Raw genomic sequence first — 20869 nt, 5'->3', positions numbered from 1 at the left:
CTATACACCAAAATTACTACACTAGCATACCCTTTGACCCATTAAAACCACTAGTACTCCTATACTCCAAAACAAGAAAAAGACCTATATGTACAAAAATACTTGTAACTGTTCTTTTTGTAGGGGTAAAAAAAGGGGGGGAACTAAGATGGTGTTCATCATTTGAGTAATAACTGAGCAAATAAAGGCATATAAATGTAATGGAATATCACTGTGCTCCCCAAAATATGAAAGAGATGGTTTCAGAGAAACCTATGAAAACCTGTATGAACTTATTCAGAATGAAGTGAGTAGAACCAGAATAATAGTTTATACAACAACAGCAACGTCATAAAGACCAAAAAAAAATTTGAACAATTTAAGAACTCTCATGAATGAGGTAATCAGCCAAGATTCCAGAGGAGCAACAATGAATCATGTTACCCATACTTCCTGATAAAATGGTTATGGAACTGTGGTGCAGAAAAAGACAAACATTTTGGGACATGCTTCACCATGCAATTTGTTAAAAGGACTTTATTTTTCTTTTCTTTTCAATTTGAGGAAATAGGTGGTAGAGAGAGAAAATAAATAACTTTTAATTGAAAATTAAAAAAAGGTAAAGAAAAAATTATTCAACCAACGATGAATATGAACAGTGAAAACATTTTAATTTATATATTAAGATTACTGAATGAGTCTATACTTACATTTTAATACAGGAATAATTTTTAATTAAGTTTTTAAAATTATCCTTAGTGTTTCTCTCAAGAAATCTATAATTATTTTATTTATTTTCTTGCCAATTGCAATGCTAAAACCTTCAAAAAAGAATGCAAATTTAACCAAGTGTAAAAGTGCCATTGTTGTAAAACATGAGTTAATAGTATGCTACTACTTAACTGGCAAATGAAATATTATATATAGGATTAATTAACAACAAAACTAGCATTTATTTCACTTTGGGTTTACAAAGCACTTTATAAACATTATCTCACGTGAGTATCAAATGACCTGGAAAGCTAAGATATATTATTCTCTCCATTCTCCATACGAGGAAAGTAATGAGAGAAGTTACCTAACTGCCCAGGATTAGAGCTCTATTAATGATCTGAGCCAGAAATTCCAAGTCCAGGGATCTGTTGGATATGTCTCAATGCATCATATATAAGTCAACCTAGTGAAGTGATGCATCTGAATTCACCTCTGTAAAAGTTCAGGCTCTAAAATCATCACATCAAAACCTTACCTAGAATTTCTCTCTCTTCCTCTCAAGCCCTGCTAGTCCATTAACGCCATTCCCATAATTGTTGAATAGCCGGGCACTGTAGATCAGTCCTTTGTGTTTATATGTTACTGTTACACTGAAAAAGTACAGCCTGTTTTCTGTAATGGTCAAGCTATGTCTTATACTTTTCATAGACAACTGGAACACTAAAGACAAGCAGTTCAGCAAGAATGAGAAGGGTAATCCCATTAAAAATTGTACCTACATATATCATCAGCCACATGAAGACAGCTTTAAGGAATCTACCAGATCTTCGACCAGAAAGAGATAGGTAACAAACCTGACAAAATTTAAGACTGTGTATTTAAAAGCTACTTGTGAAAATTAATTCATGAGCAATATTTACACTAAAACTGAGAGAAACAGACTGGAATAAGAGAAGAGAAGTAAACAAGAGGTAATGAATCTATTCTATAATAAAAGAAATAAGAAAAGTAAAAATGCTTTGTGTAATCTAGTATCTATCTAGTATCTGAACAGCTCAAGGGATTTAAACAGTTTCATTACATTATCAGTGTTTAATTTTTATTTTCTGTGTACTTAAATGCTATGGTTTTGATTTTTTAAATGGCACTGTTTGCATTCATGCAAATTAATAAAATTTGATAATTCATAATGTACCTCCCAGTCAAGGTTCTAGTAAATTAATATTTTAATCAAGTACATTACCACAGCACTGTACATGCTGCTGTGTAGAAGTTATTTAAGAGGGTGCATTTTTCTTCCTTCCTGAAATCTTGAATAAAAGCATAAATTTAGTCTCTGCAGACTGACCCTGCCTCTTAAATCTTCTGTGTTTCACTTGGGTTATCGTTGCCAGTTTGGCCAGTTTTTGTAGTAGTTCCTCAAGCCAAAGGCATATAAATATCATTCTGACATGAGTCATAGATTTATTTAAAAACAAAGCAAGAAGAAAGGAGGAATGAAATTGTAAGAAAGGTAGAATCCTTATAAGCATTCCAAAGAATCAATAAATACATAGAGAAAACTGATAACTACTATACCATCATAAAAATGAGAAAGAAAATACATTGTGTGAAATGTCTTTATTGAAAAGGAGATTTCAAGTTGATTAGAGGCAGTATGATGTAGTAGAAAGAACACTAGACTAGAAGTCAGGAGACCTGGGTTTGAACCTGGGCAATAACTACTGTCTAGAAAGGCCATCTAACGTAAGTCTGTTTCCTTACCAATAAAATAAAACAATAAAAAATAACAAAAGGTAACATGACACAATTTACTTCACAGCCTTACTGAAAGGAAAGTATTTTGTAAACCCTAAAAAAAACCATATTTAAATGAAAGCTATTGTTATTATCATTAAAATAATCACCTCAGTAAGAAAGAATTTGGGGAAGGTGGTTGTGGATGGAATGCCTAAATGACAGAATGTCTATTATCAAAAAATAAATCACCTAATACAGGTCTGAATTCCCATTAAGGCATAAAATTACTTTCAATACCATCAAGAAAGTACTTAAATAGGGTCTAACCTAGGAATTATTTTCTCTCTCTCTCACCCTCTCTGTATGTGTGAGTGTACCTGAGATTTTTCATTAGCAGATCTTTGGATGAAAAAACTCCCACTACCAATGTAGATCAGCAGCTCTCCTAGAGAATTACTAGGATTACTAAGTCAAGTCAAAAGTCATTTGTTAAGTGCTTATGCATTTAGCATGTTGTCTAGCATGTAGTAGGAACTCAATAAATGTTTACTGATTATGTGCCAGGTACTGTGCTAAATTCTGGAGATAGTCTCTGTTCTCAAAAGAGCTTATATACAGGATAAATTGGAGATAATCACAGAGGAAACATGCTAGCCTTAAAGAGGACTGGAAAAGGTTTCTTGCAGAAGGTAGAACTTTAAATGAAACATGAGGGAAGCCAGGACGCAGTGATGAGTATGGGGGACAATCAGTAAAAATGCTCATAGTCAGGAGACAGAGTGTCTTCTGCAAGAAACAGCAAGGAAGCCAATGTAATTGGATCACAGAGTATGTAAGGGAAGTAAGGTGTAAGAAAACTGAAAAGTAGCAAGGGATCAGGTTGTAAAGGGCTTTAAAAGCCAAACGGATATCTGATCCTGGAGGTGATAGTGGAGTTTACTGAATGGGGAAAGGGGACTGGGAGGGATGCAACATGGTCATACATATACTTTAGGAAGAACATCTGACTAGTGAGTGTAAAGAAATTTGAGACAATTTCTGCTTCCGGGACCCAAATGGCGGAGTGAAAAGGTAGTCACTCTCACTCTCCCCTACCAACCTCTGACAACCCAGAAAATATCACCCCAGAAAAAAAACAACAAACCCTGGAACAGCTGAACTAGAAGAAAGACAGGGAGCAGCAGTGCAGCAGCCCAGCAAACAAGTCTAAAAAAGGCCCCAGGCAGATAAGTATCCTGCAGCTTTCATCTGAAAGGAGGTGAAGAAACAACCTAAAGCCAGCCTTGCTGATTCCAACCCAACACCAGGTGAGCTCTCAGAACCTCCAATTGTGAAGAAATCCTGAAGCCCAGGTGGTAGAGCAGGCAAACACCAACACCTGGACCTCGAGTGCCTCAGTGAGGGGGAACCGGTGGAAACCAGCTCAGAAAACCACCAGGTGCCTCAGCACTCTACTGCATAGGAATCTCCCAGTGCACTAGAAGAAACACTGCAGGGGCCCCAGGCAGATAAACACCCTGCAGCACCCATCTAAAAGGAGCTGAAGAAAGCTAAAGGAAAGGAAAAGCAGGCAACCTAGAATTGCCTGAAAGTTCCAGCCTTGCTGATTCCAGCCCAACAGTAAGCTGCCAGAAACCTACAGCCTCCAATTGCCAGCATAAGAGGCCCCAGCACACAAAGCCAGTGACCAAGACCTAGGCTCCCAACACAAGAAGCTTGGGTCAGTACCCTCTGTTCCCCAGCAGGAGAGCTCAATCTCTTTAAAGGCCAGGGAATAAAGAAACACCATGAGTAAAAAGAAAGTACCATAGATTCATATTATGAGAAGAGTGAAGATCAAGACAGAAATTCTGAAGAGGACAACATTGTCAACAAACCCACATCTGCAACAACAAAAGGGAATATGAACTGGTCTGAAGCCCAAAAAGCCTTCTTAGAAGAGCTCAAGCAGGATTTTAATAGTCAAATGAGAGAGGTAGAAGAGTCCTTCAAAAATACAATTGGCCAATTTTGAAAAAAAAATACACTGAAGAAAACAAGTCCCTAAAAAACACAATTGGCCAATTGAAGAAGGAAGGACAAAAACTAACAGAAGAGTACACTGAAAAAACAAGTCCCAAAAAACACAATTGGCCAGTTGAAGAAGGAAGTACAAAAACTAACAGAAGAAAACAATCTGTTAAAAGCTATAATTGGACAAATGGAAACTAATGTCTCTATGAGAGAGCAAGAATCAGTCAAACAGAAACAAAAAAATGAAAAAATAGATGAAAATGTAAAATACCTCATCAATAAAACAACCGACCTGGAAAATCGACTCAGGAGAGACAATTTAAAAATTATTGGACTACCTGAAAATCATGATGAAAAAAAGAGCCTGGACAGTATCTTTCAGGAAATCATAAAGGAAAACTGCCCAGAAGTCCTAGAACCAGAAGGGAAAATAACCATAGAAAGAATCCACGATCACCACCTGAAAGAGATCCCAAATTGACAATGCCAAGGAACATAATAGCAAAATTCCCAAATTACCAGATGAAAGAGAAGGTGCTGCAAGCAGCCAGAAAGAAACAATTTAAATATCATGGAACCACAGTCAGGATTACACAGGACCTTGCAGCTTCTACATTAAAAGACCGCAGGGCATGGAACATGATATTCCATAAGGCAAAGGAGCTTGGAATGCAGCCAAGGATCAATTACCCAGCAAAAATGAGCATCATTTTTCAAGGGAGGAGGTGGATATTCAATGAAATAGGAGACTTCCAAACTTTCCTGATAAAAAGACCAGAGCTCAACAAAAAATTTGATCTTCAAGTACAGGACTCAAGAAGGACTTAAAAAGGTAAATGGGACAGAAGATACAATATGTTGTTAATAAGGGGGGGCTGTTTAAACCCCTACAAGGGAATATGAGACTTGCAACCCTTGAGAACTGTATTGTTATTACACCTTGTTAAAGGAGTATACATAAAGAGGGTGGATATTAGTTGACTTTGATGTAATGATAAAAAAAAATCTAATCAAGTGGGTTAAATGGATCCAAATAAGTGGATCAATCTGATCTTAGAAAATGTACTGAGAAAGGAGGAGGCAGACAAGGGTAAATTACATTACAGGAAAAGACACAAAATCCTATTACAGCAGAGGGAAAGAAGGGGGGGGAGCATTGTTTGAACCTTACTCTCATCAGATTTGGCTCAAGAAGGGCATAATATAATCAGTTAGGTATAGAAATCTAACTTGCCCTATAGGCAGTAGGAGGGAAAAGGGGAAAGAAAAGAGGGGGGGAGAAGAAAGAAGGAGGGAAGAAGCAGTAAGACTAAAGGGAAGAAAAGGGAAAGGGATAATAAAAGGGGAGGGACTGAAGGAGGCGGTGGTCAAAAGCAAAACACTAGTGGGGGGGAAGGAAAAAGGAGAAAGAAAAGCATAAATAGGGGGAAAAGGATGGAGAAAAAGACACAGATAGTAATCATAACTGTGAATGTGAATGGGATGAACTCTCCCATAAAACGGAAAGGATTGCAGAATGGATTAAAAACCATAATCCTACAATATGTTGTTTACAGGAAACACATTTGAAAAAGAGTGACACATACAGGGTAAAGGTAAAAGGCTGGAGCAGAATATATTATGCTTCAGCTGAAGAAAAAAAGCAGGGGTAGCAATCCTGATCTCAGACAAAGCAAAAGCAAAAATAGATCTAATCAAAAGAGATAAGGAAGGAAACTACATCCTGCTAAAAGGCACCATAGACAATGAAGTAATATCATTACTAAACATATATGCACCAAATGGTATAGCATCCAAATTCTTACAGGAGAAGTTCAGGGAGTTACAGGAAGAAATAGACAGCAAAACTATACTAGTGGGGACCTGAACCTCCCCCTCTCGCACTAGATAAGTCTAACCACAAAATAAACAAGAAAGAAGTTAAGGAGGTGAATAGAACATTAGAAAAGTTAGGTATGATAGACCTCTGGACAAAACTGAATGGGGATAGAAAGGAATATATTTTTCTCAGCAGTACATGGCACATACACAAAAATTGACCATGTACTAGGGCATAAAAACCTCACAATCCAATGCAGAAAGGCAGAAATATTAAATGCATCCTTTTCAGATCATGATGCAATAAAAATTATATGTAATAAAGGGCCATGGAAAGATAGACTAAAAAATAATTGGAAACTAAATAATCTAATCCTAAAAAATGATTGGGTCAAACAACAAATCATAGAAACAATCAATAATTTCATTCAAGAGAATGACAATAATGAGACAACATACCAAAACCTATGGGATGCAGGAAAGCAGTTCTTAGGGGAAGTTTTATATCTCTAAATGCTTACATAAATAAAATAGAAAAAGAGGAGATTAATGAATTGGGCATACAACTAAAAAAACTAGAAAAAGAAAAATTAAAAATCCTCAACTAAACACCAAATTAGAAATATTGAAAACCAAAGGAAAAATTAATAAAATTGAAATTAAGAAAACTATTGAACTAATAAATAAAACTAAGAGCTGGTTTTATGAAAAAACCAATAAAATAGAAACCTTTGGTTAATTTAATTAAAAAAAGAAAGAAGAAAACCAAATTACTAGTATCAAGAATGAAAAGGGGAAGCTACCACCAAGGAAGAGGAAATTAAAACAATAATTAGGAATTATTTTGCCCAACTATATGCCAACAAATTTGACAATCTTAGTGAAATGGATACATATTTACAAAAATATAAATTGCCCAGATTAACGAAGAGGAAGTAAAATACTTAAATAACCCCATCTCAGAAAAAGAAATTGAACAAGCCATTGATGAACTCCCTAGGAAAAAATCTCCAGGGCCAGATGGATTTACATGTGAATTCTATCAAACATTTAAAGAACAATTAATTCCAATACTATATAGACTATTTGGGAAAATAGGTGAAGAAGGAGTCTTACCAAATTCTTTTTATGATACAAATATGGTGTTGATACCTAAACCAGGAAGAGTCAAAATAGAGAAAGAAAATTATAGACCAATTTCTCTAATGAATATAGATGCAAAAATTTTAAACAAAATACTAGCAAGTAGATTGCAGCAACTTATCACAAGAATAATACACTATGACCAGGTAGGATTTATACCAGGAATGCAGGGTTGGTTCAATATTAGGAAAACTATCAGCATCATTGAGCATATCAACAACAAAACCAACAGAAACCACATGATCATCTCAATAGATGCAGAAAAAGCTTTTGATAAAATACAACACCCATTCCTATTAAAAACACTAGAAAGCATAGGTATAAATGGAGTCTTCCTTAAAATAATAAATAGCATTATCTAAAACCTTCAGCAAGCATTATATGTAATGGGGACAGGCTAGAAGCATTTCCAATAAGATCGGGGTGAAACAAGGATGTCCATTATCACCACTGTTATTCAATATTGTACTGGAAACTTAGCTTTAGCAATAAGAGAAGAAAAAGAAATTGAAGGCATTAGAATAGGCAAAGAAGAAACAAAGCTATCACTCTTTGCAGATGACATGATGATATACTTAGAGAATCCTAGAGAATCAAGTAAAAAACTACTTGAAATAATAAACAACTTTAGCAAAGTTGCAGGCTATAAAATAAACCCACATAAATCATCAGCATTTCTATATATTACCAACAAAGCCCAACAGCAAGAGATAGAAAGAGAAATCCCATTTAAACTTACTGTAGACATTATAAAATATTTAGGAGTCTACCTCCCAAAACAAACCCAGGAACTCTATGAACACAATTACAAAACACTTTTCACACAAATAAAATCAGATCTAAATAATTGGAAAAACATCAGTTGCTCATGGGTAGGCCGAGCTAATATAATAAAAATGACAATCCTACCTAAGCTAATTTACTTATTCAGTGCCATACCAATCAAACTACCAAAAAATTATTTTATAGAGTTAGAAAAAATAATAACAAGATTCATTTGGAAAAACAAAAGGTCCAGAATATCAAAGGAACTAATGAAAAGAAATGCAGGGGAAGGTGGCCTAGCAATTCCAGATCTTAAATTGTATTATAAAGCAGCAATCATCAAAACTGCTTGGTACTGGCTAAGAAATAGGGAGGTGGATCAGTGGAATAGGTTAAATATGCAAGACACAGTAGTCAATGACTATAGTAATCTATTATTTGATAAACCCAAAGACCCCAGCTTCTGGGATAAGAACCCACTCTTTGAAAAAAACTGCTGGGAAAACTGGAAAAGAGTATGGCAGAAACTAGGCATAGACCCAAATCTCACACCATATACCAAAATAAAGTCAAAATGGGTTCATGACTTAGATATAAAGGCTGATACCATAAGTAAACTGGGAGAACAAGGAATAGTTTACCTATCAGATCTATGGAGAACAGAAGAATTCATGACCAAACAGGAGATAGAGAACATTATGAAAAGCAAAATGGATAATTTTGATTACATTAAATTGAAAAGTTTTTGCACAAACAAAGCCAATGCAACTAAGATTAGAAGGAAGGTAGAAAATTGGGAAAGAATTTTTACAACCAGTCTCTCTGATAAAGGCCTCATTTCTAAAATATATAGAGAATTAAGACAAATTTATAAGAACACAAGCCATTCCCCAATTGATAAATGGTCAAAGGATAGAACAGACATTTCTCAGATGAAGAAATTAAAGTCATCTATAGTCATATGAAAAAATGCTCTAAATCGTTATTGATTAGAGAAATGCAAATCAAAACAACTCTGAGGTACCACATCACACCTATCAGATTGGCCAACATGACAAAACAGGAAAATGATAAATGTTGGAGAAGATGTGGGAAAATTGGAACACTAATCATTGTTGGTGGAGTTGTGAAATGATCCAACCATTTTGGAGAACAATTTGGAACTATGCCCAAAGGGCTACAAAAATGTGCATACCCTTTGATCCAGCAATAGCACTTCTAGGGCTATATCCCAAAGAGATCAAACAAATGGGAAAAGGACCCACATGTACAAAAATATTCATAGCAGCTCTTTTTGTGGTGGCAAAGAATTGGAAATTGAGAGGATGCCCATCAATTGGGGAATGGCTGAGCAAGTTGTGGTATATGAATGTAATGGAATACTATTGTGCTATAAGAAATGATGAACAGGCTGACTTCAGAAAAACCTGGAAAGACTTATATGGTCTGATGCTGAGTGAAGTGAGCAGAACCAAAAGGACTTTGTACACAATAACAGCCATTATGCAATGACTAATATTGTTAAACTGAACCCTTCTCAGCATACAAGGATCTAAGACATCTCCAGAGGCCTCGTGGAAAATGCTGTCCACATCCAAAGAAAGAACTATGGAAATTGAATCGCTATCATTTATTTTTACCTTCTGTTGAGTTTTGTTTCATCTTTCTGATGGTTCCTCCTATTGGTTTTAATTTTTACTTACAACTTCACTAATGTGAAAATATGTTTAATAGGAATGTAAATGTAAAGCCTATATCAGATTGTGGCCGTCTTGGGGAGGGTGGGGAGAAGGGGAGAAAAATTTTCAACTCAAAAGCATATGGAAGTGATTGCTGATAAATCAAAATTAATTAATAAAATTTAAAAAAAAAAGAAAGAAATTTGAAACAAGGAGACCAGTTGAAAGGCTGCCGTAATAGTCCAGACATGAGGTGATGAGGGCCTTGGTGTCTGTGTGACACTTGACACTTACTCGCTGTATGACCCTGGGCAAGTCACTTAACCCCACTGCCTAGCCAAAAGAAAAAAAGACGTAGCAACTGAGAGCATACAGGGTATAAAGAGTAAGGAGTTGAGGATAACACCTAGGTTGGGTGCCTGGGTAACTGACAGGATAGTGTTGCTCTTGACAGTAATAAGGAAGTTAAGAAGAAGGGAAAGTTGGGAGAGAAAGATAACGAGTTCAATTTTAGGCATACTGAGTTTAAGATACTTATAAAAAATCCTGTTTTAGATGTCCAATAAGTAGTTGGAGATGGAAGACTGTAGGTTAATTAGTCAATGAATATTTATTAAGCACACACTCTATATGCCAAGCATCATGTTAAGAGCTGAGAACATAAAAAGAGGCAAAAGACAGTCCCTGCCCTCAAGGAGCTCACAATCTAATGGAAGAGATAACGAGGAAATCTGTACAAACAAGTTATATGCAGGATAAATAGGAAATAATTAACAGAAAGAAGGCACTGGAAGGATTGGGAAAGGTTTCCTGTAGAAGATGGGATGAGGAGAAAGAGAAGAAGAGGAGGTCAGAAAAGAGGGTAAGGCTGGATAAATAAGCTAAGAATCCTATGAATGGAAAGAATAAATTAAATCCATGGCGGGGAGGGGTGTAGCTAGGTGGCACAGTGGATGGAGCACCGGCCCTGGATTCAGGAGGACCTGAGTTCAAATTGTCAGACATACAACACTTACTAGCTGTGTGACCCTGGGCAAGTCACTTAATCCCACTGCCTAGCCAAAAAAAAAAAAAATTAAATACATGGGAACTGATAAATTGCCTAGAATAGTGATCTGAGTATAGTCCAGGGACCCCACTCCTAGGGTCCAAAAGGTAAAACTATTTTCATAATACTACTAAGATATTATTTCCCTTTTTCACTCTCATTCTCTCATAAGTGTACAGTTGAGTTTTACAGAGGCTATATGACTTGTGAATTAAAAATTTATCTACAAACAAAAACTAAGCTAATATCTGCAGAACTGTACTTTTGCCTTACAAATGTACACATCTACAACCACTGCTGGATGTGATATTTTGCTTGTATTTATCAGGTAGCAGTACCAACTAATCATTGAAGAAGAACTTTTATATGAATGCTTGGCAACAAACACAAGTAATGCTGAAATATTCAAAGTGATATATAATGAATCTCATGGTTTATCCTAGAACAACTGTGTTGAGATTTGTATTGATGGTACAAAAGGAATGGTGGGTAAAACTGCTGATGCCTTAGCCAGAATCAAGGTAGTAGCATTAAACTGTAGCTTCACCATCACAGATTTACAGCATATATTTGAAAAAGAAAAGGAAGCCAGTTTTGCTTAAGAATGTCCTTGATGAAACAAAAATTACTAGTTTTACTAAATCTCAACCCTTGAGTATACATATTTTTAATATTCTTTGTGACAAGATGGAAAGTTGCACAAAACACTTCTCTGCATACTGAGTACATTGGTTGTCTTGAAGAGAAGCATTTGTGTGACTGAGCTGTCAGCTGAAAGAGGAGCCTTTTCCATGGAACCACCATATAGTTATTCAGACATGAGTATCTGCCAGATATTTTCTCAAAAACAAATTCTCAAAAACACTTCAAGGAAAACAACTCATTTTTTGTTGCCAATGATAAAAATCAAGCTTTTGAAAGACAATTAGAATTTCATCACACTTGTATCTGCTGCTATGAACCTGACAGCTTAGTGATACTTAAATACTTTCCTGATGAGATTGGTGATAATAAATGTCGAAGATCTGCATAACTTGATGAACTAATAATTTCCAAATGACCAATGTATGACCACATAATCATGCATAAGTAAAAGATTTATTTAAAGTCCAAGGCAGACCAGTGAACATTAACGTAACAGAGTAAGAAAAGTCTTCGGTATGATCTGAAATTCTACACTGCAACTAATTTTTAAGAAACTACCACTTTGTGAAGTTTTGGTGTAGCATCAAAGAAGAATATCCACAATTTTTTTGAAAAGGTTATTAAAATATCCCTCCCCTTTCCAACTACATATCTGTAGTGTGCCTGGATTTTCTTCATATACTGTATATTCTTCATATACAAAATAACATATTGAAACAGATTAGATAGAGTAGCAAATATGGCAATCTGGTTGTCTTCTTCTAAGCCAGATAGTGAAGAGATCTGAAAAAAAGTAAAAGCAATGCCACTGTTTTCACCACATTTGTTTTAGAAAATAGCTCCTTTTCACACACACACAAAATTTACTTATGTTAACATGTGATGGCTTTATTGTTATTTTTAATAAACAAATACTTTTAAATATATCATTTTTTATTTCTAATTTGCTAAGTATCAATAGATATAAACAAAAACTCTTTGGGGTCCTCAATGATTTTAAAGAGTGTAAAGAGGTCTTGAAACCAAAAATTTGACCTAACAAAACAGTATACAGGGAGAAGGGAAAAAAGCCTTGGTAGGGAACAACCCATGGTTATCAGGTACAATCTGGATGGAGATTGAGCAAAAGAAATTGAGGAATAGTCAGACAGGTACAAGGAGAACCAGGAGAGGCAAGTACCATATAAACCTAGAGAAAAGAGAGTATCAAGGAGAAGATGGTAATCTGCAGTATCAAAAAAACAAACAACAAAAAAAGACCCAGCTTTAATGGCTGGAGGAATATTCAGTGCTTATGGCTTATCCGTGCCAATATAATAAAAATGCTAATACTACAAAAGCTAGTTTTTTCCTTTAAAAATATTTGCTAAATCAGATGGCTCTCTGAGACAGGAAATTGAGGGATACTGAGAGAAATTCTGGTGATGTTAAAACAAAAGACAACAATAAAAAACATCTTTTAAAGAGAGGAAAGGAAGTAGAGGCACTAATTGCAGATAACCTTTTCAAGGAGTTTAGCCACGAAAGGGTGGAGAGATAAAGGTTGAGAACTAGCAAGATGGATGGATCAAGTGAGGATTTTTTGAGGATGGGGAAGACATGGACATGTTCAACACAGGAGAGAAACACTCAGCAGACAAAAAGGGACTGAATACTAATAAGACAGTAGGGACAACAGAAGGAACAACCTGCTGGAGAAGACTGGCATGAGGTCACATGCATATGAGACAGGTGCGAAGAAGGAGAGAATAAAAGAAGGCATCTGGCTGATGTGAAGGTAGGGAGAAGAGGGAGCTTTAGACAAATGGCCCCAGTGAAATATAAGGCAGGGGAATGAAAGGTCTGGGGAGGGATGAAAAAATTTGGAAAATCCACTATGGATTTTCTATGGTAAAGTAAGAAAATGAATCAATTAGGGAAGTATAAAAGAATTTCCCTGACAGTTTAGTTTATGTAACATAAATTTTTGGTTAACACAGTCACCATGGTCACTCAGCAAGTTAATGGGGTAAAGGAAAAAAAGGGGGGTGGGGTGGAATAAGAAGGTTCATATATTAAGAGAAGATTAGTCCTAGGCAAAAAAACCCCAAAACCCTCTAAGGACATGCAAAAATATTTATCGCAACTCTTTTTGGGTGGCAAAGAACTGGAAACTGAGGGGATGCCTATAAATTGGAGTTTGACTGAACAAGTTATGGTATATAAATGATAGAATACTAATGTGCCACAAAAATATTGAAGGGAATGGCATCACAGAAAACTAGAAAAATTTGTATGAACTGATGCAGAGTGAAGTGACCAGAACCAGGAGAATAATTTATATAATAGCAACACTATTATAAAGACAAACAACTCGGAAATATTTAGGAACTCAACTCAATGAAATGCCCAACCATGATTCCACAGCACTCATGATGAAACATGCTACTTACCTTCTGACAGGGAGGTGATGGACTCAGAGTACAGACTGAGACATATCTGTTTAGATATAGCCAATTTGAGAATTTGTATAATTTTGTTTTCTCAATTGTAGTAAATGAACGGTGGGAGAGAGAGGATGATACGTTTTTATTTTAAAACTACTGCTGGACAGACATTGCTGTTTCCTCCCCATCCTTGAAGAGAGACTCTCATGGAACTTTGTACACCCATCAGCTGGGCTGGAAGGAAGAACAGCAGAAACCTGAATGAAGCTCAGCCACAGCCCAGGAAATCCTGTAGCTGCAGCAGCAGCAGGCTTTCAGTGAAGCTTTGGGCCTCTGGAGTGATGGCATAGACCACAGGAAGGTTAGTGATTATGGACTTCTAGATGGGAGAAGGAAAGAGTGGCCTTAGAAAAGTGCCCATGCCTAAGAATTCCAAAGGGTGGGGGCTACTCCTTCACTTAGCTAAACTCTTCCTTATCTCCTGGCCTCACACACATTTCCCTTACGAGTGAGTCACAAATTAATTCTAAAAGCACAAATATATACTATATGACAAAGGCATATAATTCCTGCTTACTGTTTAGCCAAGAAGTGTTCTGTTCACACTTCAGATATGGCAAACATTTTTTAAAATAATTTTTTTTTTCTGAGGAGATAGCAAGATGTAATGGATTGAGAGCTGTCCTCTGAGGCAGAAAGACCTGGGCACATTCAAGTCCTGCCCCTGACAAATACCAGCAATGTGACTCCAGACAAGTCACTGAATCTCTCAGGGCCCTAGACCCTGAGCTAAGTTGCAGAACAATTACATATTGGTAGAGGGAATTGATTCGCTTGGGAGTTCTATCTTATACTAATAAAATCATAGGTCCATTTCAGAATAAAAAATAATTAAAAATTTTAAAATAATTTTTCTATTCAGAAGATGACACACCTAGCAACACGGAAAAATAGCACATCCTTGACATATATCTATAAATATGATGCAAAAGAACAAAAGTGGAATCCTCTATTTTTAAAAAGATGAAGTATTAAAAGTTTGACTTTTTGCCTTTAGGTTTTATACCTCAATTTCCAGTACTTCTTAAAAAGTTTTTTTGCATTTTAAAATTTTAAATAAAATTTATAATAATTAAGATTAAAAGTCAATATATGCAAGACCATGGCTTTGTAGTGCTGGAAAATAAAGCATATGGTATAAGCATAACTTCTTAAACTACTTCACTTCTCTGCCATATTTTATATCTATATACGTGTGTATAAGTTGATTAAATTACTATTCTATGAGGAATCTACTTCATTTTCTTCCTCAAATTTGAAATATTTTCCTTCCTACAGTAGCAATGAATTTTATGCATTAATTTCAATGTAATTGAATAAAAGGTGCCGGTAGGGGAAAAGAAAATTAATCACATTTAAATAAACATATGAAGTATGTAGGGAGAACATTTTATATTAAACACCTGTACATAACGCAAAATGTAAGAATGTCCCTATATGCACATAAACATGAGTATGTTGCTAAATATATGTGCTGCTATATGCAAATATAATTATTACAATAAACTAGGGTAGTTACTCCAATTATAGTACTGTAAATATAGATCATCACAAAGAAAAAAGCGTAAAGATTCAGAATATGACTTGAAAACTAACTTAGCTGTTTTTAATCACATTTCCTTTATATGCACAGGGCAAATATGAAGTATAACAACAATTTTTAGTTGTCCAATAAACAAATGTTAAAATGGAGTCAAACAAATTGAGAATTTTAAATAATGGAATATCATTTACATACCTGTTCAAAGATATTATTTTACTAATATAATACTCTAATTTAAATACTAAATAACTACATGTAACACTGCATGCCATTTCAAAATAATCTTTGCTACATAAAAATGTGTTTTTATATAATTCTATTACCTAAGACAAGGATAACTTGAAATAATATAATGAAAATTCTGCAACTTAATTTTGAGGCTATAAGCCCTCAGGTCAAGAACAAAGCTGACCAACTTTACAAAGAACTGAATTGCTAGAACTTGAAAAAGCACAAAGCACTTCATTTAGGGTGTTATGTTTTGACCTAGATTTTAAGTTCTCCTTTCCTCCATGTTCCTAAATTAATTCATATGAATGGCTGATTAATAATAAAATGTCTTGCCATCAGAATTCAAAGCCCCAGCCTGAGCTGTCATGGCTGAGAGGGCAGAAATCTGCTGGAGCTATGAAAGAACCCAACTGAATTCGTGGCGTCTCAGTCTATGAATGTGTAAGCACTTCATCTGTTAAGAAAAACACAATGTTTTAGGAGACAGGAGTAAGGGTAAGGTTGGAGATGATGTAAAGGTATGACAGACTGAAAAAAAGAAATATAAAGGTAAAGTAAGTGACAGAAGTAAGCATTTTATTTCACCAATAAAGTTGCTTTACTCAACTACTATACTAAATATACCTATTTCTTCATTATCACTTCTGTCAAATAAATAGTTATGATCATGTGACTCAATATGGCATAGGCTAAGAGAACTCTTGGTAGTCTCATGTGATAGCTGCCAATCAAGGTAAAATACTGATAATTTCCAAATAAGTCATATTTAATTTAATTTCATTAAAAGGCTGTAATTACCATTAGGCTTTGCAAGAAAATGGAAATTCCCTGACAGATCAAAATCAGAAACCATATTGCTTAACAAACAAATTTTTTTTTAGTTTTGGTTTTACTATGTGTAATAATTATTACTGAGCAATGTTTTCAGGGTTTTAAAGTTACTATATTTCACCGAAAGTTTCACCAGTGAAAAATGGACACCAATGTTTAATACAGTCAATGGAAAACAAACAATGCTACTAAACACAGTCTCTCCATTATCAGAGAATCTAGGTTCACACACTTCTGACCACCAGTTATTTAACATCCCTGGTCCTCAGTTTCCTCATTGGTAAAATAAAGGAGTTGAACTACATGGCCTTTGAGGTCCCTTCCAGCTCCAGTCAATGATCCTATGGATTCTAACTGTCTCTGTCAATGGAACAGAAGGGATTTTCCTGAGATAGATACAATATTAAGGGCTAACCTGTGCAGCACAGACACTATCATCTAGAAGTTGATTATTTATCTACTATTGCAGATCCACCTATTTCCCACCTCTTGGCCATTCCCAATCATCTCAGGATGCCCCCTAGTCCATTTAAACTGAACAAAGCCATAAGTGAACTCACCTTTGCCATTAAAGCCACCTGTCTTCCAAACACTCTTATTTATGTCATTCCAAGTCACCTCCATTTGTAATCTTGGCATTATCCTTAACTTTTTGCTCTCAGTCCCCATAATCACTGCCAAGTCTTGACAATTGTACCTCAACAACATCTTTTGCATCTGTTCCCCTCTCTCAAGACAGTCATCACCTTAGTTTCTAGGGGTGGGGAACCTGCGGCCTCGAGGCCACAGGTGGCCCTCTAGGTCCTCAAGGGCAGCTCTTTGACTGAATCCAAATTTCACAGAACAGGATTTGTTTGGATTCAGTCAAAGGGCTGCCTTTGAGGACCTAGAGGGCCACCTGTGGCCTCGAGGCCGCAGGTTCCCCGCCCCTAGTTTAGACCCTCACCACTTCTCACTCAGACTACTGAAATAGATGCCGCCTAGCGTTTGGTCTCTCTCATCTCTAATTCATCCTCTCAATGCTGTGGAATAAATATTCCTAAAGCAGAGATCTGACTGGGTCATTCGCAGCTCAAGAAGCTCTGGGAGCTTCCTACTTCTTATAGGATCAAAAACCCTTCACAATCTGGCCCCCAATGTCTCCTTAAAGGCTGATTTCACACTCCTCTATCCCATCCCACCCCTCCCCTACCCCAAACTGGTCCACCTGCTGTTCCCTATACAGGGTATTCCACTGGTTGTGGTACTGCCTCTGCACAGGTGGGATATTCTCCCTACTCACCTTCACCTCCTGGAATCTCTAGGTCCTTTCAAGGTTTAATTGAGTAGATGGCAGAGTTGGGATCGAGCCCAGAGATCCTTTGACTCAAAGCCAGTGCTCTTATCACTACAGAATCCTGAGTCAAAGTGGGTACTTAATAGATGACTGTTGTATTGAAATAAATTCAATATCAATTATTGTTGTGGTTAGTATTTTACCAGAAATTTCCTAGTTGTTACTGCAGAAAACCTTTGGTTTGAACTGTCTCTCTAGTTTTAGTCCTTTTTTTTTTTTAAAAAGATCAGCCTTTAATGTGGTAAAGAATCCTTCTTCTTTTTGTCCTTCCAGAAGATGAGCCCCTAGCAGTCCTAGTATCCTTTGGGAAACCATTATTCATATGGCTTCCATTACATGAATAAATCTCTCATCTTCACTTCTTGTTCTTATCTTACACCCTCCAATTATTTCCATGGCATTTCCATTAAAAAATAACAACTGACCTTTATTAAGCATTTAAAAAAGTGTAAAGTACTTCACATACAATATTTCCTCTTGACAACCGCAAGGGGTAATTTTTTTTTTTTAAATCAGCCTTAGAATTTTACTAGTATGGAGAGTTTACAGTAATGGAACATACAGCAGACCCCTGCTCTGCAATATAAGTCTTAGTTTCCAGGGGCACTAAGAGGTTAAGTAACCTGTTCAGGGCCACCCAGCACATCTATGTCAGATAGAACATCAGGGCCTTGTTGGTTCTGAGGCTGGCTTTCCAGCCACTATGCTTGCTGCCTCTTGTGAGGGAGTTACTACAGGGAGTGTTATCTTGATTTTGCAAATAAGGGAAATGAGGCTTTAGGATTTTAAGGGACTTGTCCAAAGTCACACACCCAGTAAAAAGTGGAGACAGGATGTGAATCCAGCTCTTGAATCTAGTTCTAGGGCTTTCTCCATTTATGCCATGTTGCATCTTACTTAAAATCTCAAACATATGAAATTAGTCAAGATTAGGGGGGGCTACTGAATCTCCAGAATTATTTCTTCATAATTTCTCCATCATTATCAATGGCATAACTCTCCCACATTCAACCCATTACCAAATATTTTTTAGTTTCACAATTATATATAGCATGCTACAGACTGCTAAAGTTTATAGAAATATACCACTTGCGAACATTATTAAATAAGAGTTATTGAAACATGATTAAGACCAAACTTAAAAAAAAACCAACTACTTTTTCATCTTTGAACAGCTCCATAATCATATATAATTCTTCTTTCTCATGTACATCCAAATTGCTTTGAAATGGGAAATATTCCCTGAAATGATCAGCTTCTGTGAAGACCTGTTGTTCTTTGAAATCTAAACAAGGATCTTTTAATAAAAACTTTTAGTCTACTCAAGAGGGTATACAAAGTAAGTAGTTGTTTTTTATACTCCACCAAATTATCTATAAAAATCATTTCATCATCAACATATACATTTTTCAGGGAAATTTTCCACAGAAAAAGCTGTCTTCCACTGATCGAGCACTAAGAAATCTTTCATTTGTAGAGTTGTGGGGACTGAGACTCTTGTCCATGGCTTCCTAAATTTGTCATCAGCAACAACTCCAGCATGACAATTATACTCATGATGTAAATATAAAGGAATATGAAGCAATAATGATCTAATACTTAATTTCTTTCTAACCACATTAGAGGTTCACAGAACATGAAGGAAGTTGCCCCAGAGTTTCATCCAACCTCCCACACTACCCCAGTTTTAGTCATTCTTAAAAGCCATACTATACTTTGAGGTGGTATTTGCAAAAAGGGAAGGGAGAACACCAAGTATTCTAAAAGAAAAGTAAACAGCATATATTTTCCATACCTCTTCATCCTTCATGTTCACATCCACTTTTTTTGATCTGATGGCTTTGGTTATGTGGTCAATGTTGTTTTCCCTGCAGTAATCAAATATGTTTTTGTCTTCTTCTCTAATTAGGGTAGAAAAAGTAGATGCTCTCTTAATATATAACATATAACACACACACACACACACACACACATATAATACAAGCTGTTAATGTAAAAACATGCAAATCAAGAGAATCATTGGAGTAGTTCATATTTCCAACATTTTTTATGAGTTTTCCAACATTACATGGCACAGCCCTACTACAAGAGATATTATAATCCTATCAAATGATTTCCTCCTATGGAGCTAAAAAAATCCTTTTTTAATGTGCATTCCAAAATGGAATAATAACGTTTATTTTGACTAGTGCTTTGTCTTTTTCAAAGTCACTTTTGTTCTGCAAAGAATGTATATTTCCCTACTGATTCCATGCTCTCACACTAAAGACTAACATACTTTTTATTGCAAGTAAATAATTATTAAAGGGTCAGTATATTATTAAAGGGACTAACACATTGCTTGTCACCTTAAAAAGGTAAGAGAGCCCTATAGGATAATAGAAAAATCAGTGAAATATAAAGCAGAATGTAAACTCCAAGAAGGCAGGAATGATTTTTTTGTTTGTTTGTTTTCTTAAAAATCTTTGTATCCCCAGGTCTGGCACAGCACCTTTGATAAATGTTTATGGAATTAAAATGCCACTTGGGTAGTTTTACTAAGTTTTTTCCCCTCATTTTATGTAACTAGAAGCAGTTGTTCAGTTGTGTCCAATTCTTCATTACTCCATTTGGGGTTTTCTTGACAAAGATACTACAGTGATTTGCCATTTCCTTCTCCAGCTGATTTTACAAATGAGGAACTGAGACAAACAGGGTTAAGTAACTTGCCCAGGATCACAAAGCTAGCAAGGGTCTGAGGCTGGATTTGAGCTCAGGTGTTCCTAACCCCAAGCCTGGTGCTCTATCCTGCACTACCTGGCTGCCTCCCATATTAAGTTATCTTCCTATTATAACAGTCAGATTATGATGTTGAAGGGCTAGGAGGTGAAAAGGTAGATAAATGCTGCCTTACGCAAC

At 35.9% G+C, this 20869-nt stretch overlaps 1 protein-coding gene across 1 annotated transcript in view; it reads right to left on the bottom strand.

Moving 5' to 3' along the window:
- Window positions 1–20869, bottom strand: part of ACBD6 (acyl-CoA binding domain containing 6) — a 226752-nt gene that overhangs the window by 133337 nt on the left and 72546 nt on the right. Inside the window, 1 exon segment of the mRNA XM_020984281.2 lies at window positions 19767–19872. Within this exon segment, the coding sequence (XP_020839940.2) occupies window positions 19767–19872 (106 nt within the window).

Source organism: Phascolarctos cinereus, unplaced genomic scaffold (genome assembly GCF_003287225.1).
Source record: "Phascolarctos cinereus isolate Bilbo 61053 unplaced genomic scaffold, phaCin_HiC Scaffold_5;HRSCAF=322, whole genome shotgun sequence".
Taxonomy (NCBI): domain Eukaryota; kingdom Metazoa; phylum Chordata; class Mammalia; order Diprotodontia; family Phascolarctidae; genus Phascolarctos; species Phascolarctos cinereus.
The sequence above is the reverse complement of the archived record's forward strand: the minus strand, read 5'-3'. Positions and strand labels throughout refer to the sequence as shown.